This window comes from Aphelocoma coerulescens, chromosome 7 (genome assembly GCF_041296385.1).
Source record: "Aphelocoma coerulescens isolate FSJ_1873_10779 chromosome 7, UR_Acoe_1.0, whole genome shotgun sequence".
Classification (NCBI taxonomy): domain Eukaryota; kingdom Metazoa; phylum Chordata; class Aves; order Passeriformes; family Corvidae; genus Aphelocoma; species Aphelocoma coerulescens.
In genome coordinates, this window is record NC_091021.1 from 8,177,802 (window position 1) to 8,204,996 (window position 27,195).

The 27,195-nt window shown below is 40.7% G+C and overlaps 2 protein-coding genes across 13 annotated transcripts in view; one reads left to right on the forward strand and one right to left on the reverse strand.

The window, feature by feature from the left end:
- Positions 1-219: 219 nt before the first annotated feature.
- MSTN (myostatin) lies at positions 220-5,595 on the reverse strand. Its single transcript, XM_069021976.1, has 3 exons — positions 4,899-5,595; positions 2,697-3,070; positions 220-600 (listed from the first exon to the last, which is right to left on the reverse strand). Exons 1-3 carry the CDS (start codon positions 5,269-5,271, stop codon positions 220-222), a joined length of 1,128 nt encoding a protein of 375 aa, XP_068878077.1. The 5' UTR covers positions 5,272-5,595.
- The window catches only part of C7H2orf88 (chromosome 7 C2orf88 homolog), a 46,540-nt gene continuing 19,895 nt past the window's right edge, over positions 551-27,195 (forward strand). For 5 of the 12 annotated variants that reach the window (XR_011152220.1, XR_011152221.1, XR_011152224.1 and 2 more), the window contains exons 1-4: positions 552-638; positions 1,381-1,451; positions 17,892-17,972; positions 26,351-26,391. The gene's annotated coding sequence lies outside the window, so the exon portion shown is untranslated. Of the gene's footprint in view, positions 639-1,380; positions 1,452-5,161; positions 5,239-17,891; positions 17,973-26,350; positions 26,392-27,195 lie in introns of those variants that run through there. The other 7 variants (XM_069021978.1, XM_069021981.1, XM_069021982.1 and 4 more) reach the window with 3 other exon arrangements.

Consider the following 27,195-nt stretch of genomic DNA (forward strand, 5'->3'; position numbering starts at 1 on the left):
GTAATTACATTGTCCTTTAGTTCACGTTCTGTAGCTGGTGCTGCACTAAATCTGCACGGTAGCACACAGGAGGTCGGCAATGCCTTGTGTACGTAACTTCACAGTTTGAAAGACTGGTGAGGGGGTATAACTTTTTCTTTTTTTTCTTTTTTTTTTTCTCTTTTTTTTCTTTTTGTGGTAGCTTCCATGATTTGTGAAGCAGTGGATCTGACGAGGATCTCATGAGCACCCACAGCGATCTACAACCATGGCTGGTATCTTGCCGTAGATGATTTGTTCCTTCCCGTTGAAATACAGCATATTTATGGGGGACATCTTGGTGGGTGTGCAGCAAGGGCCTGCCGAGCCTCTGGGGTTTGCTTGGTGCACAAGGTGGGTGTGCGGGTATTTTTGTAAAAACACAAATTCACATTCTCCGGAGCAATAATTCGCTTTGTATCTTTTAGGAGCGATAATCCAATCCCATCCGAAAGCTTCGAAATCCACCGTCAGCGGGTAGCGACAACATCGGGATTCTGTCGAGTGCTCGTCGCAGTCGAGACCAAAATCTCTGCGGGACCGTTTCGGGGTGTCTGTAACTCTGACCTCTAAAAATGGGTTCTGTGAGAAGAGGAGAAGGAACTGGAATCATTTCTGGGGTAAGCCCAAGTTCACTAAAAACATGCAAATAATATTTCAGATGTAGGTGTATCAAATTAATATTCTGAAATGAAGTTTAAAAAACAGAATTTTACCTCCTACAATTCTGTTATCGTTATCTCTGTATTTCCCTGCTATTTCTCTATACAGAGCTTTAAGACCCTGAGTATTTATCCCTGAAATCCCCACTATCTCAATGCTAGAATCATTTAACTGCTATAAGAACATTTCAGAAATTTGGAGGATGCTGGATTTTTACTTTTGGTGTGAGTTTTGTTTGTTTGTTTTAAACTCCATAATAATAGCTTTTGTGAGTCCTTCTGAAATTTCCTCCATAAAAAGCATATTGAGTTCAGGCTTTCTGGATATCAAGGAAGGCTTTTTGTCCAGACCAAGGAGGACAAAAGTTGCTCCTCTATTGCTGCCATGCTTGAATGACTCTATGACTGAATGAAATTGGAGGGGCAGCTAAATATTTTGACTCCTGGAAGAGTCCTGTGGCCAGGAATGTACTTTTGGCAGATTTCCAGCCACATGCCTCCTACCAAGGTTGTGTTTCCACAGTCACCAACCGAGACTAGAAGGGAATTGCAACCACCATGATCATGAGTTTGAAAAAGTTCCCGAAGCTGCTCCCTTCCACACACTGATTTCTGCCCCTTGTGCTGGTTTGGCATTGATGGGGCCATTCCACAAAGACCATTCCTCCGGAGTAACAGCCCAGCTAACTTTGTTACACAGGTTTCCCTCTCCCCAGATACCCGCCTTCTTGGCTGCAAGCTGTGGAGCTGCTGGAAGTGCTTTTCCCAAAGGTAAGTTATATGGGGAGGAGTTTGGTGAGAGGAGCACCCCTGTACTGGGAGCTGCTGGAGAGGAGCTGGAGGCAAGAGAGGAGAGATTTCCTCTTCCGTTATCAGCTGTGCCTCTAACCCTGTTCTGCCACTGAAATGTTAATTTATAGATGGTGATAGCCATGGGTTATCCATATGTATAATCATTTGAATGGATGGAGGTGGTGAGGACGTTTCTGATCATGATATCCAGCTGGCCTGTTTCAAATACAGGAGATCCATATTGATATTGGATGTACAATTAAGGTATCACAGAGTTTTTCTTTTAAGCTCTTTCTAATTATATTATGCTGCTGTGAAGTTAAATGTTGCATAAATATGGTTGGACACAATGATCTTAAAGGTCTTTTCCAACCTAAATATTTCTATATTTCTGTGATCAACAGATTCATCTACTACATAAAAGTAGAATAATATTCTTCATACTGTATCCAAAAGAAGGGTTCAGAAATTTTTATAGGTTGTAGATGATTAGTGATTTGCAGAAACAAATAGCAAGGGAAATACTGTAGTTTCACCTCAGGTTTACTTCAGGTGTACTTGTGGGTACACTTCAGGTTTAATTTTTTCATCTATTCTTATAAAAACAAACCAGATAGTTACTTTATGCTCTTTCTTATCATTATGACTCAATTATTGTATCAAGCAGAATTTCTTTATTCAGACATTTCTAGAATGATGCACTCTATTAAGTATTGGAATATAAAGAACTTAACGTTATGGAGAAGATCTGTTCTCACCTTCATAAGAGACAATTCTTGTTGTTTAATAGAAAATACGTGCATAGAGAGTATGTAGGAACTCCCTTGCCTTCTCAGCAATATTGGAGGCATCTTTCCTACCAACCAAACAATCTAAAGGCTGTTCTTTTAGATTTATGTGAAATAGCTCCTTATTGAGCAGTGTTTGCTCTCAAAATTGAAAACAATGTTACTTTGATAGTATCATCCATCAGTAATTGCCAAAACCTTTTCTAGTTAATGCCTCAAAATGTCTCTCTGAAATACTACAATTTCTCTCAATTTTTTAAATAGGGAAACAGGCAGAGGAATGCTATTGATTTTTGGCATGATCAGAGAGCAAAGAATGAAAGAATTGGACATACAGAACTTTTATCTTCCATTCCCTAAACAATGCATCCATTTTAACCTTAAAACAGAGCTTAAATGCTTTTCAATGAAATGGGATTTTTCTAAATAGACTTACCAATCCATCTTCCCCCGGTCCTGGAAAAGTTACAGCAAGATTCCGTCCGTTCTCATCAAAAGCTTTTATTTCGATGCCTAAATTGGATTCAGGCTGTTTGAGCCAATTTTGCAACACTGTCTTCACATCAATACTCTGCCAAATACCGGTGCCTGGGTTCATGTCAAGTTTCAAAGATCGAATTCCAGTATATCTTGTACCATCTTTCATGGGTTTAATAAGTCTCAGGATCTGCACAAACACCGTTGTAGGTTTTTGGACTTGCCTCAAGTATATCCACAACTGGGCCTTTACTACTTTGTTATATTGTATTTTAGAGCTAAACTTAAAGAAGCAACATTTTGGTTTTCCCTCCATTTGTACAAGTAAATCAGCTATAAATGAATGGAAAGAAAAGATTACTGAACAGAGAACAAGAAAAAAAGCATATATAAACCTGACTATTTTTTTTCAGACTGTATAGGAAATACTACAATATGTTATAAAGAGTACCAGTAATAAAGTGGATTTAGTTTAATTCATTTTCTATGGTTTACACTCTACAGCAACATTAATGGATGTCAACAAAATTACTATTCTATCACCTACTACCAATTCATTTCTGCTGGTCACCTCCTGAGGACCTTCATAAAGCATGCAGAATAGCAACTCTGCATAAGCTGACTCGACACGTGTGTGGTGATCCAACTATTTCTAATTTACTCCAAAGCCTCAGCGTGCTGCAGACCATACAGCCCTGGGCAAACTGCATGAACATTTAAATTTCTTTTCTCAGTGGGAAGAAAATAATTGAGAGGATTAATATAAGGATCATTTTGTTTTCATTTGAATTATATTAGAGGAAAGTCACGTGCAGTGCTGCGTTCCTTCTTCCTGTAGCCTACGATGCAGCTGTCATACCTAGTCATGGCAATATCTCTCCATGCCAGGATAAAATGGGTAGTACTAATCCTAAATGGTGCAGGGCTTTAACATTCATAAATCTCATCACTTAAGATACCTGTCTCTTTAGTGCATTTAAAATAGCTCAAGGGCTTTTTATAAGATGTAGGAAATGAACTCAGAGCAATGAAATACAACAACTTTTCTTCAGTCACTGTAACTATGAAGCAGTTTGATTGAAAATAGTTATAAAGCCTTATACATAATAGGCTGGAATAAAAGTGCAGGCAGACCTCAGCTTTGTGATAAGGCTGCAGTAAAATAATGCTATTAAGTGCCCATCTTAATAATTACTAAGTTGAAAAATTTCACTGAAGAATTTACTTTTTCATCTGTGGGTTCATTTTTAGCTGGTGAGAGCAGCTGATATTATTCTAGTCTGCATATCATAATGATATCTCTAACTGCTAACATGTCTTATATGTCCTGTCATCTTTTTCCTTTTTGACATCATATTCATAAGTGTTATTTAAAAAAACAGCTGCCATAGTCAAATACCTTAGCTGATGAAGAACATAAGATACTACAGTATTAGCTGTGCAAAAGATACTTGATAGGAGCCATAGCAGATGTTTAGCACTCGGAAGATAACTCAGAATCTGCTCATTCAGTAAATGCCTTCATTCTTCCTTGGCATGACTACGTGAGCTGATTGCTATAGCACGGACATTTTTACATTTAAGTCTGTTACACACATATTTGCTTTAAATATATAGTTTTAACTCCGAGGTGGGTGGTGCTAGTTTATGGGATCAGCAAAGAAGCAAGAATTTAACTCTCTACTTGCACTTGCTAGAGCATGTTGCAGTGAGGTAGGTGTAGTGCTCTAAGCTGCATTTCTGTTGATTTCTATTGCTTCTAAAAATACTGGCCAGTGAAACCTCCCTCACAAAAATATAGTTCTCTCGTTATCTGCACTTGTACTTTATATTTGTGAGAGGAAATGCCCTGACTGCTGCAGATAATGAAGTTGACTAAACTGCAGATCTCCCTTTGCTTTCTAAGGCAGTGGGCAAATCCTAAGTGCTACAGGGCACACACATTATAAGGAGCCGAAAACCAAACAGTAAAACAAAGGATTGCCACACGGTCATCTGAACCTGGCTCAAATTCTTTAGTAATAATGCTCTCCTCCCTCCCTCCAGCAGACTTCAGTCAGCAGCCTGTTGGGAGAGCCTGAGGAGGAGTTGTGTGGCTCTACAGCAGAGAGACAACTCTCTCGGAGGGGCAGTGGGAGGCGAAAGAAGCAAGGTTACTTACACTCTGTAGGCATTGTGATAATCGTTTCGGTGGTGGCATGATAGTCATCATCTTCCAAAGAGCCATCGCTACTGTCATCTCTCTGGACATCATACTGATCAATCAGTTCCTGCAGTGGAGGAGCCTTGGGTAAAAGTTGTTTAATAACATCCCTGCTAATGTTAGGAGCTTGTTCCAGACGCAGTTTGCTGAGGATTTGAATTTTTATGGCTTCTATTCTGGAAGATTTTGTATTCTGTCTCCACGTACAAGCATTGCACAGTCCGTCCTTTTCAGCGTTCTCTGTGGGCTGACTATTGTCATCTAGAGCCACCGGATCAACTGAAATCAGCATGAACAGGTAAATATAAGCATAGAGCACTAGCTTTTGCATGATCTCACATTCAGTGCAGCACTTTTGCCTTCTTTTTTTTCCCCCTCCCCCTTTCCCTTTCAGTCCTAAACAGATCCGTGAAAGCAAATGCAATCTGAGAGACAGCTTGCCACACTGGTGTACCTTATATATTCCAAGGGGGCTTTTTATACTCCAACTTTGATTAGGCTCATGTCGTCAAACCCGACGATTGGTTGCTGTCCCAACAATGAATCTGGCTGTCAGAGGGTAAAGCCCTGTCGATCACAAGTCACTAGACAGCGTTTAGTTACAGCCAAGGGTGAACTGATTTATCTGGATACTTCGCAGAGGATATGCCTTCACATTCTGAAAGGATATATTTCCAAGTATTGTGGGCAGCAGTACTGAAAGACAGCACTGTCATTCTTAAATATTATACCAACTGTGTACTTGTACTATGAATCAAGAGAGACCTTGCTCTAAACTTGCTTTAGGCTTCTACCAGTTTTTCTGACTTGAGAGTTTGTTCTGTTTAAAAGAAAATCCCAAGGGGTTACTGTTAGCAGGCAGGAAAATAATACTTTAGAAATGGATTGCGAAGAGTACTAATTTATGTTGTTTAACAACTAATAAATATTCAGCAGTTCCTATTTCAAAAAACCTTACTGGGTTTTCCTAGACATTAGCTAAAGCAGTATTGGAGATTTTGTGCATATCTGACTATGCAAATGCCTCTCTTATTTGTTTGCCCCTTTAGCATACATTAAAATCCACAGAAATAATCCTTTACTGAATTAACAGTCAGTTATGAAAAGTGAGTCTGTCCCCTCTTCATGCTGTCACCAGAATCCTGGGCAGTAAATTAAGTATCTTTAGTAACAAAGGTATTTTAAGGAGTATCTTTAGCTACTCACTTTAATATTACACAGGAATAGTTCAACTTGCTATTTTCATTATTAGTGAAAACGTTAAAAGACTTAAAATATTTGAATCGCTACTGGGTATCTATCTTCTGTTTCCATGTAACCTTTTATTTCTCTTCACAATGTCTCTGTATTATGTCAACTTAAGTGGTATCTCTGTGCTTTTTTTACTTTCGATGCAAATACTTAGAAATTCTCTTACGTCTTATATATTAAAAATACAGTTTTAATATGCTTTCTGCATAAGAGAGGTACATCTATGTGTAATTGTACAGATTATGGCTTATAAAATCATATATTTGATCTTAAAATCAAATGTAGTCAGCATTTGGTGTGCTGTTAGCAATAATTATGGAACTCACAGTGTGGAGGGTGGAGGGGGTTACTGCTCAGCACAGGCTGCATGTCACAGCAAACAGAAATCCTGGAATTGGTATGTGTTGTATATATTTGTATATTTGGAATCTGTGTATTACAGAAAAGGGAAATCCTGGAATTTCATGCAATATGCCAAAGTTTGCCTAAGTTAGGACTGAATTTTCAGTTTCTCACGGTTTCTTTTCTTTTTCCATTCTGAGTACACATAAAAATATGTCAGAAAAGGTGTTTTGCGTGTGTTCATGTAAGAAAAACATTGGTATAGGTAAAGATGTGGACAGAACTCTCAAAAAAATTTTTTTTTCTGCCTGGTCATTCATATTCTTTTGTATCACCTCACCAGGGCATGCAAATTCACTGTATACCACAGAACTGAGCCTAATATTCAGCTCATTACCAGTGATATAAATCACAAGTATTCGATTGAAATTGATCGTCCTGCCCTGATGTAAAGTTGATGCAAGTGATAGATGTATCACGCTCACACATTCCAGGCATACAGCCTTAGGGTCAGACCCTGATATTCTGATTTTAGCCAAAACCCATGTTCAAAGCGAGCAGTTTGCTGCCTTAGCTCTTGAGCATCTGAGTTTTACACAGAGACCGATGCAGCTACTCTCAACATGTGATAACATAAATGGGCTGTGGTTCACTGGAACTAGAAGTCAGGAGTTTGCAGTGCAGACTGCCTGCCATGCCTATAACACCTTTAAAACAGACTCTTAGTACATTTTAAGTGCTAGAAATGTGTTTTTATGGAAGATGCATAGGACGATTCACAGCAAGAATCTTTCTGAAAAGCAGTGACCTGTTGGTGAATTTTTGGGGGGATTTAAGTTGGAGTTTGTTTACTATTATGACAGCAAATGTCATCATAAAATCACTTTTAATTTTTTCTTTATTTTAAACTAGAATGACTTAACCAGATGGCTGTGAAAAGAAATCTAGTCCAAGTGGAAACTTTGACAGGTACCAGGTTTCACAGCAGAAACAGTTTAAGATAATGATTCATCAATAAACAGATGGAAATAATGATGCAGTCATTGATATGAAAGTAATTCAGTGTTGTGGCAGACCATGTCTAAAAGCCACTCGTGAGGGAGAGGGGCAAGAGAGGTGCTCAGCAATGCCTCAGCACTGTGACTCCTCTTGGGCTGTGCTCTGCAGCCACACTGGTACCTGGCCTGCTCCTTCTCCTGCAAGCCTTCCTGCTCTGGCTGGCCAGCATGAATGTGCAGAGCTTCAAGGTTCTTTTCCCAGGCTTCTGCAGAGATTCCATTAATCTGCAAACTAGAGTCCCTTTGCACCCTTCTGTGCAGCACTTATTTATGGCTGCAGGACCAAGGCCCTCTGCTGTAAGCCTGACACCCCAGTGAGCTCTGGGGAAGAGCTCAGCTTGCTCTCAGGTGACGCGTGGTGGCAAACAGACCCTGCCGAGCACCGCTGTTTAGGAGGCAGCAATAGCAGCTGGAGTGGTGGCACAGGCACTGCTGTCTGAGGGTGACAAAAGCACCCCAGAATTCACCAGCAGCTGCATAACAGCACTATTTTTCCATTTCTCTCATAAAATGCATTTCATATGTACTCTGAATAACTCTAGGCTGTTAGTAGAATACTTTTCATCTTTTCTGGTTGCTGGCTTATTCTTTTTTCTCTGAAATTGCAAGAATTTAGGAAAGAGCACAATGAGTTGCACTTGATCAGGAGCTCTTGAAGACTAATTTCTTTGATAATAATAATAGAATATGTGGTTTTTCTGTCTGACTGGCATTGTAGTGTTTTTGGAAAGTGATGACTATAGAAGTAGGTGATAGAGGGGAGAAAAATAAGTGATAAAGAGACCAGGTAAAAGTTGTTCTAAAATTTATTAGGCAAAAAAATACTTTGAAAAACCACCACAACAACAAAACCCTAACACATTATCACTATCAAAACTAAAGAAGAGTTAAAAATGAAATGCACATCTTACTGAATGTTATGGCATTTTAATATTATCTTTGGGATTTGTGTCATTCTACCCGTTGTGCCTGCCAATAGCGAATAGTATTCCCAATCCTGACTATGTGGAGATCATGGCTCAGGCCCCCAAAATCAAGCACTGCAAGAATGTTCCTTTTTAAAGGAAAAAGGCATACATCTGTCTACCTGGCAACTTCTCCTCTACTTTCCCCCTTCCACCATGAGCTCTTGGAAAAACTTAAAATTTTTTTTTGAAAAATTAAAAAAAAAAAGGAAAAAGAAACTGAACCCACCCCCTACAAATTTGGTTGATATAGAGGTCTCAAAGACATGCTGTAACTGCAAGTTCTATGGAAAAACAGTGACTGTGCAGAGGAAAAGGAGATTACTAATGCCCTCCCTGAGGAGAAGGTGAGCAGAGCCCAAGCATTACCCATCCTTTTTGGCAGGCTTTTTAGCCAGTGAGCTCGTGCTCCCTCGGCTCAGCACGCCACTCGCCCTGGACCATCCCCAGCCTGTCACCCCTGCCCGGCCAGCAATGCACACAGTGTGCACAGGGACAGCAGGATGGGATCTCAGCTTGTTTTGGGGGAGGACCAAGCGGACATGGAAGGGAACCAGGACATTTCTGAGAAAAAGGAGAGTTACAGGAGTATGAAGGAGCTGCTTTCCTGGCAGGGGAGGAAAGGGACATGGGTTATAACCCTGCCAGCAACTGGACGACTTCATCCTGCTGTAGGCTGCATTTTCAAACACTTCTTTAAAGCCTGCAGGACCAGAAATTCACTTTTCTTTAATCTCTTGTTTAAGTTAAATGAAATAGTTCTCATAATTGATTCACCTCAGAAGGTAGAACTTGAAGAAACAAAGCAGGTGTTGCAAAATGCACTGTAAATCTGTGATTGCTCTTTACATTGATGTCAAGTCCTCCCTCTGAACCAGTTGGCTTCGCTCCCTGGTTTGCTTATAAGGAAGAGATAACATTCCTCCTGAGCTGCTGTGGAAGATACTAATTGAGTAAGCTTTTCTCTCACTTTTGTCAGCACAAAGCCTAAATTCCAGAATAGCAAAATGAAATTGATAGAGAACTCAATTTTAAGTCTTTTTGGACTAGACTCATCTCTTTCTTTGCTGCTATAAGCTGGAAATAATGATTGTGAAGTTATTTTGTTTAGAACAGTGAAATTTGAATAGAAAAATTCAGACATGTACTTAAATGTAGTGGAGTTAGGGTGTTTCAAGTGCTTAACTATGAGTCCAGCTGTCTTAGCTCACCAGATGCTTTCTCTTAGCCACTGGAATTACAAGATAAATGCATTACTTTGAACCACAAAGCAGATATAAGGCCATGTCTATAAACCACCTAGAAAGAACTCTTGCAGTAACAAAATGCCTGTGGAAACACGATCGCAATTACATTATGTAAATGCATCCACTGTAGGGCAAGCATAGCCACTTTTAAACTTACTGCCATGAACTAAAATATGAAGGCTGTAACTTGTGTGAGTTCCTGCTCTGTAACAAATGGCTTGAAAGAGTTTGTCCTTTGCTATACTTTTTTTTTTTTCCCCCTAAGAAAGTAGTCATGTATAACCTTCTAAACATTCTGGAAGTCAGCTTCATATATGTTGGTGGTATGAATATTTAATTCCCTCAGCTTGCCAAGAAAGAAACATGTCCATCTTGGTTTTACCAGTTCTGAGTTCTAGATATCCTGTTTCACACAGGAGAAGAGCCAGGCATGGCTCAGGGAATGGATTACTTGGTACACTGGCATCTGGATGGGCTATACTGCAACTCCTTCTCAACCCCTGCTGGCAGATGGCTTTCCCATGAAGACCAAGAACGTTCAGCGATTTGGGACTTTGAGTGGTCTCCCACGAGGTGTTATTTGGGTCTGTGGTTTGAGTAGCAGGACAAAATGTCACTCTCTGGAAGATGATTTCCTCCACTCAGGAGCTGTGGGTGTTGCACTAATGAGTCCTGCCTGCTAAGGAGTGTCTCACAAGCCATGGTATGCAATTGTGCGATGGATAAAATGGGGCAAACAGGTAAAACTGGTGGCAAAGGGCTGCTGTGGCCATTTCAGCCCATGCACCTCTCAGCTTGCCCAAGAGATGCTGCTGAACATAGCCTTTGGGGAAGTTGTACAGAGTTACCTTCAGCTCCTGGCCATCTCCCTCCTGCCTGCAGCTTTTTTGTTGCCGTGCATAACTATGCCTCTGGAATTGGGCCAAAAATACCCTGTTGCTTTTTCCTCTTCTGCGTGTTCCAGTACACATTGCTCCAGAACCAGCCTGATAGAATAGTTGAAATGAACTCTAGAAACAGATAGGGAAGTATATTAAGTTCCTTAAAACTTTTAAGGAAGGGTGCAGTTATAGTGAAAGCTTCCAGTTTTTCTGAGTTCTTTTGTATTTAGGATTTTATTCTGCAGCCTTTGCTAAGGTGTCTACGTATCTTATCATATATCTTGTAAAAGAGCCCTATTAAACATTAACTTAATTCTAAGGGTTCTGCCCTTCTTAAAGGATGCTGTCTTTTCTTTCTTTTATTTATAGTTGTAGCTTTTCTGCTTTTACCTATAATTCCTGACATTCATCCTGACTTTCATCTTCAATGTCTTTTAAAATAGCTGCATCAGCTGCTGCATCACTGATGACAAACCTTGGATTCCTCTAAAGAGTTGTTACCGTGCTTGGAGACGTTTCACTTGTGCATTTGCACAATCAAACTGCTTGAAATACCAAAATACTTGTCTCGGCATCACCAGCTACAAAAATGCTTGTATTTTCTCCAAGGCACAGCTCTTCGAAGGGGATTTTCATCCCAGGAGGTCAGCGATTTTGTGTGAGTGGCGTGTCCTCTGCTGGGTTGTTCTGGAACAGCATCTGTTGGGAAGCGAGGGCTGCTGCTCTGAAGTGTTTTTCTTTTTCCTTTTCCGGTTTCTTTCTCCTTTTATTTTTTTTTCATCTTTTTTTTTTTTTTTCTTAATGCATAAGGCGTTAAAAGCTAACATGTTCCTGAAAGAAGAAGAAAACGTGGTTTTGCAAAATGCAGTGAATTTGGCTCTGTTCAATCTTCCCCAGTGCCATTATGGACTGAATTAATTAGCTTTTTTATTCAGAAGATAGCTATTTGTGGAATAGATTTGGCTTCTCATCCTAAACTATCCCTTTGCTGCCGTCCTTTATGACCTGCATGCCTCCTTTGTGTTGGTCCCTCTCTGTGGTTTTTGCCTCTACTGAATCCACAGGCTGGATGGGAGCAGCCTGTAACACCCACTTGCCTGTAAGCAATAAGAAAAATCACAGCAATATAGCAACATACAGGGCTAAGAAAGCTTTTTCCCTCTTCTGCCCACTTGCACTGGTGACCATCAGGTGCAGTATCACCTCCCCCCTGGTAGGACTGTCTATTACCCGGCCAGAGGAGTTATCCTCCTTGCACTCCAGGAGTTTCCTGGGTCACCTACAGCTCACTGTGTTGCTTTCCCAGCATGTCAGGGTGGTTGAAGCCCCTCAGCAGGACAAGAGCCTGTGAATGGGCTGCCTCCTGTAGGTGGGCCAAGAAGGCTTTGTCGATAGGCTCCCCTTGATTGGGGGACCTGCAGTAGACACTATCTACAACATTCCTTGACTTCATCTCTGGTTCTTCCCCATAAGCTCTGAACCTGCTCATGGCTATTCTTTAGAGACAGCTCTTCACTTTCTGTCCACCTCCTGATGTAGAGGGCAAACCCTTGCCCTCTCTTTCCTCACCTGTCCCTTCTGAATAGCCTGTAGCCATCAATAGCCGCGCCCCAGTCCTGGCATTTGTCCCACCTGAAGAATGACAAGTAAGTCACAGTTTTTAGTAGCACAGTGGCTTCCAGCTCCTCCTGTTTGCTGCCCACGCTGTGTGCAGTGGTGTAGAGGCACCTCAGCTGGGTGCTCTGAAGTATTTCACTGGTGTTTCCATCTTGGTTCTGACTGCCTCACAGTCCCCTGGTTCATCTCTGCAAGACTTGAAGTGTGCTCCAGCACAGCCACTGTGTCTTGGAGCCACCAGCTTAGGGCTCTTGCTGGCATCTCATCCCTCTAACCCTGGCATGTCATCCCACAACTTGTCACGGCCAATCCTGATGTTATCCCCTCTCCCATCAGTCTAGTTTAAAGCTTTGTTAGTCAGCCCTGCTGGTTCATGAGCAAAGACCTTTGAGGAAGCTGAATTCCATCTGATGCCAGCAATAAGATGAAATTATGGTGAAATTAAACTTCTTTCCTTTCTGCCATGTGCTCATCTATGGTCAGGTTTAGACAGGCACAATCTTAGTGCCTCTAGGATTGAATGAAAAGCAGTGGTAACATTCTTGAAGAAATAAAGCAACATTCAGATCTGCACTCATTCAAGAACGCCTTTGAATCTGGTGTATTCATCACCAAAGTTTGAATTTACTACTGAGAGCTAGGCTACTCGATTTAACTCTGGCATTAAAAATGCTGTTAATGTAAATTTTTAATAACCCTATGGAAAAAGTTAAGAAAATAGCTGATTATGAAGAAATATGACATATCACAAACATATAACCTTACAAAGTTATTTAATGTCATAAGTGTATTATGGGAAAATGCAGGCACGAAAGGCTGTGGTTTCTGAGAAAGCTTCTCCTTTTAAAGTAGGACCCTGAAGAATCAGGTATTTATGAAAACTGCTGTACAAAATAATGCAGAGACAGGAAGTCACATAAGCTGCTTTGGGGTTTTAGAAGACAAAGAGCAGATCAGAGGCTGCCTAAAACTGCTTGATGTATTTGATTCTCACTTGGAGGAAAAGAACATAAATGCTACGTTTTGTAATAAATTAGGTACCTTTGGAGGATTTTCACGTAACTACTACAACTGTTTACAAGTGTCGGGGCATCCAAGAAGAAACTCAGCTTTAACTCCCTCTCCTTTATATCTTTCCTTATTTGTTGTTTACTCCCTGCTGATGTAGTAAAGATGTTCCCTATTTATGAGCTCCATTATGAAGCATCACATAAGAGCACCAACAGAAGGAAAGCTGCCTGTACTGGCTAAAGCATTAGATTTACTGCCCTTTTCTCTTGGGAATTGCCTCTGGTTCCTCTAGGAGACACTTCCAATTCCTAACAATTTTAAAGGCTGATACTTTAAAAATTTAAAAGTTTGGGTTTGGTTTTTGTTTATTATCCTTGGGATTTCAAGTTTTTCTCTCCCACCAGCCTACTAGTTGGCAACATTAGCCAACTGGTTGATAAAGAAGAATAAGCCACAAGGGAGTTGACTGGGGGTTTTTCGCCATCAGTAACAGACTTTCAACCCCCTCTACCATTCTGCAGAAATTTAAAACTACTTCAGGATTAACTCTTCATAGCAAAGAGCCTGACTATCACTGTATTCATGGATATATGCCCCACACTCATGGAAATCATGTAAAGATTTCATACTCTCTATTGACTATGCAAATGATTGAAAGGATGCTTAAAAAACAGAGATCACATATTAAGTCTGAAGTATTACAGTGGTTGTTTCTTCAGAGCTTATTTTTAAGATATCCTAGTATAATGAAGGCTGTAGAGTGGCTTTTAGTGAGTAGATCTGGAACAGCTAATAGAGAAGAATATTCCATGGATACCCAGATTAATAGATACAGAGTTATTTATTTGCTACTGATTTTGTGATAATTACACAAAGCTTTTTTTATGTCAAGTGAACTTTGCACCAGGGTTTTTCCAGTACACAAATCTGAGGAACTTCACAATTGCTTCTGAAGTTTTGAAAAGAAAAAGGCTTGCTGCATACAAAAGCCGAGGTTATGATCAATTAAAAATGTAAGCACTTGACCAAACTTTTGAGGCTTTCCAGAGCATATTAATGAAAAGAGATGGATGGTACAATTAGGAATGCAGTGCAAAATGGAAATAAAATTGACAACATCAAATTACTTTATTATACTTTCTACAATTTACTGGAGTAGCTCAACATTAAGAAATGGAAGCATTTTGTCATTCTGTCCAAAGCCTCTAGAATAAATGAGAATTAGTGAATAACTATTGAATTGTGCAGTTGTCTGCTTTGCTGATTCTAAACTTTAATTGATGTATCTAATGATTTATATGAGTAACTCTGAGAAAGCAGTGTGGTAAATTTTAATATCCTAGTAATAACTTGGTAGAGAGAAATTGCTTCACTAGATCCTAAACTGTGTTAAAAATGACCGTGTTGGTAAATCTCTAGTTATATGGTTTGTGTACATATAATTCCATATAGATAGATATAGATATGTTTAATTAGACATTCAAGCAAAAGAGCAGTTTCTGCTCAACAGCTTTCTCATTGCACTGGCTGGTTTAAGAAATGAGATTTCCTTTCTGTATAGCCCTTCCCTCACATCAGTCAATCAGGCATTATCTGGGGGACCATAATGGCACAAAATACTTGCCACAATTGTGCTACCTGATGAATGGTCAGTGTTTCTTTCAAGAAATAAGGTTTATCAAAATAATGTGAAGGAATTACTTATTTCAGTATGTATCTGGAATGATATGAAATGGGTATTTGCTGTTCATATAGGAAGAATGCTGTACTTAGAAATGCTAACATCTTGCACTTTGGGCTAACATTTAGTGTCACCTGATATAGATATAAATTAATAATTTATTAATCGTAACTCAGATTAACAGCTTCTTTTTTTTTTCCAGTTTGAGCATTGCTGCTGCTGCATAGGGCTGAATTTCCTGTTCTTGAAGCCATTTAGGCCTAATAAAGTGTAACAAAATGAGCAAAGCTGGTAGGCAATTTTGTAGCCTTTCCTGTGAGTAATTTTGAAACAAGCATATTACAAGTGAAAGGATGTTAGTTTTGCATTATGATGTGCTGTGTTTCAAGAAGTTTTTGAATGGCCCTACACTGTGTTAGCCCAGAGTGAAACAGAACAGTGCAGCAAGTACAAACTCAGAGGATAATACCAGCAAATACCATTGCATAGCACAGAATTTAATTTTTATTTTCCAGAGAGAATCTAATTGAAAAGTGTTTTTCAGTATAATGGTGTCATTCATGGTTTGCAGACCGTGAGAAAGTCACCTCTGTCAGTAATTGCTCCATATAGCCAGGTATGAGATGTGCTCTTTTTAGTTATCTTATAAAGGATTGGAGCCCCAGAATGCTCCGAGTGTTTGCAGCATTTGGAAAGGGTTTTGCTTCCTGAAAACAGCCATCTTCCTAAGCTGGGGCATTAGAGCCAGTCATTGGGGTTGAGTTGCTGTTTGGGAACTGGCATTAATATGCAGTTCCTACAACACACCCATCATGCTTTGTGCACCTCTTTCCTCTCAAATGAGTGTGTTTGGCATCTGCAGTATATAAATCACATATCCTCCTTCCTTGGGAAAGTAACAGGCTCTGGGACCAGAGCATGGCTGGCTGGATGCTTGTGCTGGAAGGAAGGGCAGTCAGGGAGCCCACACCCTGGCCAGAAATGCACCAAAGGATCGCCTCACATGAGAAGGGTTGTGGTGCCCTGGCCAAACTTCCTGTACAGAATAAGAAAAATCAGCCAACGGTACAAGGAGGGTGTTTCCACTTTGGCTTTCTCACAGCATGGTCCCCATGGAGTTTCTCATTCAGCATAAAAGCAGATAGCACAAGAACACACAGCACAAGCATTCCCAATCACAGGAATTTGTGGAGGATTAGAGGAGACCAACACGTGGTCTGCAGCTGCCTGGTTTGTAAAGTAACAGCTATGGAGCATGGGAATGGTGGTTCCTCTTCTCCTAGCTGCACGTTGTGGTGATGATAAATATTTTTCCATCTTCCAGCAGTGAATTGAGCTTGAAGTGTATTATTTAGGCTTTAATCTGGGGGGAAGTCAGATTTCCTCTGAGGACAAGTACATTTTCCAGCTTTGCATTGGGAGACACTTTCCTCACATTTTTTATTCCTGAGAAGTGCCAAGAAGGGAAGCAAAGGCAAGGGAAAAAATGAGAAGCTGGAATCAGCTTTCCCAAATACACTGGCACTACCTCAGCTCAGCTGGTGATGAAGGTTGGTCTGAGACATGGCTAAAGAACTGAAATTATTTTGTCTTATCTACACTGGTTCCTTTGCCCCCCAGAGCACAGGGGAAATATCCATCACAGTTTGCATCCAGGTACTCCATTTGCAAATTTGCAACAATTGCAGTAGCTGCTATAAAATAGAGTGGATTTGGTTTGGGGTTTTCCTGCAAAAATCTCTTTTGGCACTCTACAAAGGATAGAGTAAGAGCAGGTGTTTAAAGAGAAGACCTCGATAAAACACAAATCTTCTTAATGAGTTGTAGTCAACCAAAAAGCTAATGGGGTTGGGGGCAGTTCTTGTGAGTGTCTGAGGAGTCACATGTCTCCAGAGCAGGCTTTGCATCCATGTGGTAAAATCCTTGGGAGCCAGGAATTGAGGTTGCTTTCATTCCAATTCAAACAAGCCTGGTAAGGTTCCTCTGCTTTTGTAAAGATGTAACACAAATATCTTTTCAATATCTCATTGCTGACTCTCAGGGTTGTATTCTTGGATCTAATTCAGCCATTTAGTGTCCTAAGCATTAACATTCAGTTGATTTATATTTCTGTGCTTACTAATTGCTAATTCCTTAGAATTTATGGGCCTCTTTTTCATCAGATTCAAAGGGTTTTATCCAGAGGTATGAAGGGAAACATGGCTACAGGGAATGCAAACTTTGTTACTTGACCTGCTCTCACCTCTCTTATCTCTCCAGTCTCTCTTCAGGTTTTCACCAGTGTCTTGTTTTCCAGGAAAACTGTCTTTAAGCGGCATGTTCTATGACATATGTGCTTTTCTGTTTTCTGCTGTTTAATTAATAACCCACCAATTTTGGCTGAGGCTGTGAAATCAGAGATAACATGTACCTGTTTGAATATAACCAGGTCCTTTGTTATATTACCAAAATCATGGACTCTAGGAAACTGTATAATCCTCAAGAAATCTCAGCAAGCCTGCAAAATAATCTGCTGCATCACACCCTGAGCTCTGCTAAGGACTGGCTTTAGTGTCAAAGCCTGAGATCAAAAATCTTTTCCAAGCTTTGAGGTGCACACTGCAGTAGATCTGGGTGCTCTAAATCAGTTATAATGGTGGCATTTCCTGTGGGCTCTCTATGTATTAGGTATTGTCTTTTTAACCCCTATGAAATGTCTTTTCTTTCCATTCCATTATATGGTCTATTGTACTCTCTTTTTTTAAAATTTATTTTTATGAGAAATCAGTGATTTCTTATCTGCCTTCTCTGTACCATGCATAACTTTAGATAATTTATCTTGTTCTTTTTTTTCTATAGTAAATAGCTCTGCTTTTTTGGTATTGATGCTTCAGCTCTGTATCATTTTTGTCTCTCTAGGGTTACTCTGCACGGAGTTTCTTTCTCTGAAGATGGAGTAATCAACAATATTCTGCAACTGTCTACAATATTTCTAGCAAGGTAACATATAGATTATACAGATGTAGATAAACTGGAGTTGTCTTATATTTACTCATTTTACACACCAGTATTTGGAAGTTACAAAAAAAACCACCTGCATGTTGAAGAGAAGTTTTTAATTAAGCTATCCACAGTGGCATTCTCTTTAAATAATAACAATTGTTTAAAATAATAATAAACATGAAACCCTGTAAGCCTTGCAGGTAATTCAGTTGTTCCTCCGGCTGCCTGAGTGCTCCCAGCTGAACAGTTTGCTCCACAGGTTTGTCTGACTGGAAGGCAGAACAGAAGCATTTTTCCCAAAGTGTTTCCCATTTAGCTGTGGCCAAACCTCATGAGAACTGTGGCTCTTAAAAAGCAGCACTAAATTATTCCACTTTGGGCGGTTCTGGCTACTTCATTGACAAGGAAATGTCTTGAATCTAAAAAGAAATTTGCATAGGTTTAATTTGTGCAATGTATTATTAAGGTTTTTTTTAATCATGCAATAGTTTTAAATACTGCACTTGAGTTTACTGGGGTGATAATTAGAATACTAAATACTTCTAAGATGAGATTTGATTTCCTCTAGAAGATCTGAAATCTACTTCTCACAGGGTAAAAGTAAAACGTAACATCATTTTTACTACTACCCAGTGGTGTATCATGCAGCCAGTGTATACACTACCACCTGTGATTTTGCCTGCTGCATGCTCAGTGTTCAGGAAATAAGCTAGAATAAATCTACTTTCCATCTGCTGTATGCTTGAGTGTAGGAGCAGCATGACTATATTTAAAGAAAATTTATGAGGAAAAAAATGTATTCCAGAGCTTAAATAAACAGACTTTGTTCACTTGACTGAGGCTCAGTGGCGACTTTTGGAAGTGGCTGAGAACCTTCCAAAATGTCTTTTCATGGCTGTAGGACTGAGCCTGGGGGATTTTGATCTTGGGGAGGAGGGTGGGGTATGGATACCATTGCAGTGCAATGGTATCATCATCAACATGCCTACGTAAACATTTCTAACACCATCAAATTCACTGCAGGGCAGAGCACAAAACCTTGCTTGTAGTTTTCTGCTAGGGAGAGCTGAGCAGCTGTATCAATCCCCAAAAGGATGGAGACAGCTTTTCACTAAATTCTTTATTCATGCCCATAATACTGACAGAGTCAAACAGAGATATTATAGCATGAAGTGGCTTTCTTCCATCCAAGGATGAAGTAATAAATTTGAAGCATGGGAAAGGTGCAAAAAAGTCACAGTGCTGGTTGAAGAGACCAAATCTTGTGTGCGATTCTGTTCTTTACATGCACATGCACAAAGCCATGAGTAAATACTAATAACACCTGGAAAAATATCACGAAAGACAAAATATTCCAAAGGCAATGTTATCAAAATCCTTTGAAACGGAATTAAAAGATCATACGAACCTGCAAAAGCTGTGTGGATCAGGCTCCAAGAGAACTAAATTCTTGACTTTAGCTTCCAGTGTCCTTTGCCCTTTTGCATCAAGCAGGAGCTTCTTCCAAAAATAATTTCCTGAATGCAAATGACCTGTTATAGCACTTATTACTTGGGGTATAATGTTCGAAGCAGGAGTGACCCTTAAATTAGTTGACGAACACATATGAAACTTGTAACTTCTAATAATAGTGAGGCAAGTCTTCCATATGTTGTTATAAATTTCAGTCCAAGATGATTAACGTGGCTCACAGGCTACTCTTGTAAGATGATAGAAGAGATATTTTTGCTGCATCTCCTGAGAGGGCTAGTGTTTCAAATTATTTCCAAACAAGCTTCTTCCAAGTGAGAGATGGTTCTCATTTTTTTGTCACCTTAATAAAAAGGTGATGAACACTCTCTTCTTAACTGTGCCCTTATATGAACATCAAACAAATACTATGACAGTATAACGTGATAATTATGTATGTGCTATTCATGAAATAATGTTGTATTCATAAATACAAGTTATTAATTTATCGTGCCTGTCATTATGTTTGGAATAGAGTGCTTGTATTGTAAGCCTGCAGGGAATCTCAGAAGTGAATTCAATAGATATATCTTTATTCAAAATTATTTTTACTTATAGCAGGTCTCTATCTAGTATATTTTACATAAATTCTGTCCAAAGACTTTAGAAGAAAAAATCTTATGAACTCCTTTATTAATTAAAATCAAGGCAGCAGTAAATTGGGTAGCAAATTGTTTACAGCCATAAACAAGATGGAGGGGCCTAGGATCTTTTTTTTGGTATAGAGAAAGGTGACTGATGAAGCTCAAAGGATCATATTTGGTTTCAGAATATTAAAACTTGGGTCTTGGCTCTACTGAAATAATCGATAATTCTGTCACGCAAATATGGATTCATCTCTTCATTATATGAAATCTTGCTCTATGGAGTCACTATGGCAAACTGAAGAGCCAATTTTCTGGTTCTGTTCTGAGTTGTTGGGGTCACCATGGACAAATCCGTGTTTCCCGCCCAGCAGCAGTGGCACCAAGAGCACTAATAGTTGATCAGGGACCGTATTCCTCCTACTGTCACTCTCTTCCTGGCCATGCACCCATAAAGCAAAGCTCTGCTAAGGCACTGGAGCCAGCTCCAAGGGAGGTGACACATCCCTGCTGTCCCTGCAGCACAGCCATACGGCACAGCACGATTCCTTGTGCCCAGTGCCATGGCCCGGCTTGTGCAGCGCTGGCTCAGATCGCTCTGCACAGCTCTTCACTGCACACATACGGTGAGCCTACACATTTTCCAAACTTCCACACCCATTCCCCCTCACTGTCTCTCATTTTCCCACTGTTCAAAAGTAAATCTAATTTTCCACTTGGAGGGCAGTTGTGAGAACAGAATGTATGGTGCTCCAAGACAATGCCCCAGTGAGACCTCTGTTAGCAGGCAGCTGGGTATGGAGGTGGCAAATGGTACAGGTTGCAGGTAGTTAGCAGTTATTTATTTATCTACTAGTAGTATGTGATGCTGTTCCTAGATGAGATGCATAAAAACACGAAATATTCTTGTTTGGCTGAAACTATTCATCCTGATTCATTCTGTCTGATTCAGAAGAACTGAGGCTTGAAATGCCTGTCTGTATGTGGATACTGTTGACGCTGGCTGAAAAGAATTTGTCAGACTGTGTGTGTTTGTGAGCTCCTAGCTGTGCCACTGAACAACTCCTTTAGTTCACTAAATGCAGGCTTGTTTTGAAGCTAAGTGACACAAATTTTGCTGTGGAAACTGCATCCAGTTGTTGGCCTCTCATCACAGAGCCTGTATTTGAGTAAAGTTTTCCAGCTAGTAAGAGGTCATGCCGCATACAAGCAGGATCTTGAACTTTGAACTGTGTGGTATGAACAATCTTTAATTCAGCATCAAAAAGACTTCTGAAGGGGAAGAAGGGACAGCCAGAAAGAGAGTGAGAAGTTATTCAAGTTAGTATTAAGCTATAGAATTGTTGGCAGACCACCTGCATGAGAATGGCCTTCCTGGATTTTTTGTAACCCATTTGTCTCTCAGAGATTATATTACTTTCCTATATTAACTACTTTATTAAAACATAACCATATCATACTGAAACTCCCTCCAAGGCATTTTCTAGTTTTATGAGCTACTGGATCATAGATTATTAAGGTACAAAACTCTCTCTGTGTGTATGTCTGTGCATATCTGTCCTTGTTAAAACTTAGGGCCGCGTCCCAAACCGATGCGATACAGGATGTCTGATGCCTCTTGGTGTCTGCACTTTACAACAGCACAATGCTGATCCAGAGAGGTTTAATTCTCATATAATACTCATCACATTTTTCTCACATACGCTTCTGCTTGTATAACAAAACCAGCATCAGTTCATACTGCCCAAGGTGTGCTCTTTTCTAAGCCAGAGCTTGCTGGAAAATGGATGGAGATTGGAGCTACCGCCATTAAACATCCATGGATAAATTTTGTAGCCTTGGTTGTTTTTTAGCAGGCTTCTATAAACAAGATTTTGCCTTAGATCCAAGTTTTCCTCCAGTCTAAACCCTATTTCTCTTTGCCTAACCCAATGCTTAGGCATCACCTCTCGGGGCATACTGGCAGTGTATTGTAGGTCTGACTTGACCCTAGCTCCAGCCCTGGCTTAGCTCAGCAGCCTCTGCCAGTCCCAAACCTATGAGTGTGCCCACCACCTGTCAAAGGTGAACACTATATCTCAATTAACACTAAAACCTAGGTATTAATCCTGATGTTATTCTGTCTCAAAGCTTATTCCACAAATCCTTTACTATTCAAATCATGCCATCTCAATTTCTAGATTTTTTTAGCAGTAGCTAATCTTTAGCTGCAATGGCTTGTTTAGAATTATGCATATTAACAGATCAAATACTTTGAGTCTTTTTAGTCATAAAAACTTTTTTACGTGCACTCAAGATTAGCTTTCCTTCAAAGCCTTGCCTTAATGAAGTAAATGTGTAGCAAGCTTATGCCATCTAACTCCATATTCCAACTGAAATATTCTTGCTACTGCTATATTAAAGGTAGGAATGGATATCATAAAACTAATGAGAAATGGGGAAAAATGAGACTTGAAGAACTCTAGTCCAAAAGGGCCCCTGAAATGTGAGCTCATGCTCTGTTGAATCTTGCAGTGTCACCATGTAGTGGTTTGGTCTAAAATACTCATTACTGTTTCTCTTCTGTGAGATAAGACTTAGGAGAAACACAAAGCAGGCACCAAACTTGAAAGAATATAAAGAAGGTTTATTAACAGACCTAAAAGAAGGGGAAAAAATATTATACCACACCTTCAGAACTCTCCTCCTCCCCCCACCTTCCTCCCTTCTCCCACTGACAATGTAAAAAGACAACCCTTCAGATGTTCAGTCTGTTTACCACTTCCATAATAACCTTGTTCAGTCCATTTAGGAAGAGGAGTTTCTCTGCTCGCATGTGAGTCCCTTCCCCCGACTTGCAGCTTTTCCCACAACTGCTTTCGAGGGTCCACTCTTGAAGGTTTTGGGGTACAATTTTAAGGTTGAGCCGTTCAGAAACAAGAACAGAGGCCCTTCTCCTTCCCTGGGAGCAAAGGCTCTTCCTCATCTTCATCTTTAGGACTATCTCTGGGAGCATCTCTAGGGACTGAGGTTTTCTCCTTTCCCATTTGGAGCAAAAGTCCTCATCGCTTCCATCTCTCCCTGTCCAAACTTCTCATGAAATTACAGCTGTGTCAGCATCTGCCTATCTCAGCGCAGGTGCTTTTGCTTACGAGCTGAACACTCCACCCCCCATATCTTCATGAAATTACAACAGGATACTCTGACATATCATAGCTTCACAACAGACTTTCAGCTTTAAGCATCTCCTCTCTCTCTTCCCTCAGGTTTTCAGCTCTTCACAGCAATAAAAGGGTTAATCTCACCTCGGCCTTGCAGCTTTGCAGCTGGGATGTTGAATTTTTCTTATCGCAGTGGAGAAGGGGGGAGAGCCGAGCCGCTCTGGCTGCCCACGGCAAGGCAGTGGGGGGGGGTTCCATGGCTGGAACCAGGCCCATGGCTCCAGGCTGGCCGTGGCCCGGCCCGGCCTGGCCCAAGCAGGGCCTGGCCGGGCCCGCTGGCCCCCGCACGGGGCCTGCAGCCACCTGTGCCAGCGCCGGAAACGAGAGAGAGCCTGGGGGGGGAGTTTGTCTATTCTTAAGTGTGGATCACAGAGGCGGTCACAACTTTAAGTGGCTTAAAGAATTGTCCATATTCAAACTGGCCAGCTGATAGGTTCTATCAGGTCCCAGAGGAAGCTGTAAGCACCCCTTAGCAAGGACATCCCTTCCGGGACTATGCTTGCTAACCTATGAGAGCCATTACACAGGCCATCCATAACTGACGTATTTCAGCAGAGGTGTTCTACTTGCTCATGATGTCCTCAAGACAGTTGTGTTCCCCCAAATAAATGACTTTTTCAATGTTAAAAGTTATATTTTCTTCTTGAAATCAAATTGCAAAGTTATGTGTATAGGGATCTACCTATAGCCTGAATGAAATTCATTATTTGCTTCTTTGCTGTTATGTGGTTATAGATAATATTTCTAGTTATAACCTCCAAAAAAATGTTTTTGCATCTTTCTATTTGATCTATATAATGTCATAAACTTCCCTGTCTGATTTGAAGATGATGCAGCTGAAAACCTCGTGATAGAGTGGAAAGGACATCTAATATTGGATGGTATCTCAGATAAGATAATTAGAGCATTTGGGTATTGAATAATGTCTGGAGACATCAAAACATTTAGTATGTGAGGTAATCATGATGACATTGTTGGTAAATTAGACTCTTCTGAAAATTAATTTCAAATTTATCTTCTCATTTCAGTGACAGCTGAAGTCATTTTGTGACTTTATGTGCTGGTTTGGACAAATTTGGAGGAAGAATATCCTCTGATAGAAAACAGGTTACAACCAGCCCTCCCCCACCAGGTTCCGTATAAAGGCACAGAAAAGCACAAAGTTAATTTCTGGGCATAAAGCAGCAATAGGGGATACACATCATAAAGTCACCCCAAGACACTTTATAAAAGAATTTATTTTCCATTTGTGCTGCAAAAGGTGATGTTGGTGTATGAGAAAAAGTGTACAGAGGGCTTGATCTCCGTCAGCAAGGCAATTTAGGGAAATGGAAGTTTTCAGCAGCAGCAATAGCTCAAATTCAGTCACCCATAAATCTCCCTGAGGGATGCAATTCCTCAGCATCTGTATCCTTCAGTCCCTCGTCTTTGCTTTAATGTATCCTCTGAAGGAGTCACTACCCCGGCTTCTTCCTAAGGCATCTTCTGTCTCATTTCCTATTTGAAAATGCATTTGCCCTGTGCTCAAAGGAAGCCAGTTTTATTGCCCACCTCATTAGGGCACTGAGCAGTTCAGACTGCATGGCAGGGGCAGTCTTTGGTGGTCTCTCCACAGGCTGCCTGTGATATCCCTGAGAGTCGGGGGGGATGCATGCCTGCCCTCAAGGAAGATTGAGAGAAGTGGGCCAGGCTCTTAAAGCAGCAAAAGCCATCACCACTGCTCTCATGGCAGCAAGAGTTCACCCTTTCACATGTTTGTAGTGCTTAATCTTTCAAGGTGGAGAAACTGGTCTCACAGAGAAACATGGTTTGGGGACTTACTATAGGTACTAGGAAAAACTCTCAATTTCACACCCATTCATTATCTTTAGCCTAGTCCCTAAAAACACACGAAGAATATGTTTTAGGGGATGAATTAATTCTTAGGGGCAGGATGACTTACTCTGAGCAAAGCTGGGATGAAATAATGTGGTGGGTTAAGCTCAGTTAACAGCCACACACCCACCTGGCTGCTCATACCCTCCTCTCTCCTGATGGATCTGAAGAAAGTAGGAGGAAGGAAAGACTTGTGGATGGACATAAAGGCAGGTGCAGCCAAAGCGAGGTGTGAAAGCAAGGCAGAGGAGGAGGAAAAGGGAGGAGTTGTTGCTCATCATAATGCTGATTTCAGTGTGGAAATTTGAAGGTACAGATGTTGGTACAACATTCCTCTGAAACATATGACTTCTCTACATTAAGTACATTAACGTCCACAGATGTTACAAAATTTGGGGGAGCAGGGTTTTAGTGTGCCACTGCTCAGCTGATCCACAACCTCGCCTGCAGTGATGTCTGTCTTTATCTCTGCTGGGAGGCAATTTCCTGTTTAATAATTAATTTTAGTATCTTTTTGGAGCAGGAGCTCTGACAGTGATTTTTATTTTGGAGAAGGAAACGTTATGGCAAGATTGGGCCTTACATTCCTCTTATTTCTCTGTATTGTTTCCTTTTGTGTGGCAATTTTTGTACAGCTACTGCTTTGTTGGTGCCCTCAGGGCTCTTTGTTTTAGGCATGCCAGCAACCGTCTTTCAACATGACTCTTGCTTTTTTCCAGCTAATATTTGACTGTCACAAAGCTATAATTTTCAGTGTAGAAAGAAGATGGCTTTGTTGGCAGCTCTATGTCACAGGGAAGCCTGATCTGGTGGTGTATTGCAGTGCACATCCCAAAGTCTGAGTTTATTCTAGGAGAGCTCTAAATGCAAAACATTTACCCGCTTTTTCTCTGTCCGGCTTCTCAGCTGACTGTAATTCTGGTGGGTGGCTTTTCAGTCACAAATCTCCTTTGATCCTCTTTGCAATATTCTAATGCCTCATGTTTGGTTAATCCTCTTGCTGTGCTGCTGCCTGGGTTTTCCAGGGCTGCAGTTTGCATGTCTGCCTAGGCTTCATGCCTTAGTGCTGTTAGGTACTGATAAAAAATTAAGTAAAAGAGGACTTGCATATAAATTAGGAATATTTCTGTGGCTGGTATGCTGCCTTATTTGAAAAAAAAAAAGTGAATAAGATTTGGTACTTATTGTATCTATTTATGTTTTCCAGCCCTGCTCACAGGGTAAGGATGGGTCTCTGCTCCCCAGGAGGTAAGTGCCTGGCTGCACAGGCTGGTGCAAACCACACCAGGGCTGCTCAGGCTGTGGGGTGGCAGAAGCCACGTGTGTCCATAGTCAACGTATGCTCAGACTCACTGCTGACCTCCTGCCAAACACAGTCTTCAGTTTCATAAATAGACTGAAAAAAAGCAATAGCTGCCTCTTCCCCAGGCAGAGCTCCTGGGGGGGTTTGTTGCTGCTGTTTCAGTTTTCCTCCATGATGAATGTGCAGTGCTGCTGTGGTGATTTAGCACTCGGCTTCTGTGTGCAACACATAAGGAGCCATCATGAAGAAAGGTTTCTTAGAAAAAAAACAACCCTGGTTATTGCTGTGGCCCCGAGATCAGCCCTTGACCTGAGGCCAGTGTGTGTGGGGAACAGGGTGCACTCCTCTGTTACTGCAGGGCCCTGGTCAGGGCTCACTGCCAGTGAGTATTCCTTAGCTGAAATGCTCCATCTCCTCCTGCTGGAAGAAATTCCACTCTTCCAGAAAACTGTCATCTCCAGTGAGAATTAGTGCTCAATTTTTTGGCTGCTTCTGAATTCCTTGGGTGTCTTTGCTCTGTGGTTACTCAGAGACACTGATCTCACTGCCCTTGGGGAAGAGTTTGGAGAGTCCCAAGGAGTCAGCACCACTCTCTGTTCCAGGACACGAAACCTGGAAAGCCCCAAGAGCACAGATTTTGTTTTAAAGATTCCTAAAATTGCCCAAATGGATTTCCATTACAAACTTTCTAATAATTTCTGGATTAATTATGCAAATTGAAACAAAAGCATCTAACAACTAGTACAGTC

What these genes read in the sequence shown, in the direction of transcription:
- MSTN (XM_069021976.1), bottom strand. Translation starts at nt 5,271, where the DNA reads ATGCAAAAGCTAGTGCTCTATGCTTATATTTACCTGTTCATGCTGATT. An exon ending in TATCACAATGCCTACAGAGT is followed by an intron (nt 3,071 to 4,898) that starts GTAAGTAACCTT and finishes ATTCATTTATAG; the next exon opens with CTGATTTACTTGTACAAATG. An exon ending in GACCGGGGGAAGATGGATTG is followed by an intron (nt 601 to 2,696) that starts GTAAGTCTATTT and finishes CTCTTCTCACAG; the next exon opens with AACCCATTTTTAGAGGTCAG.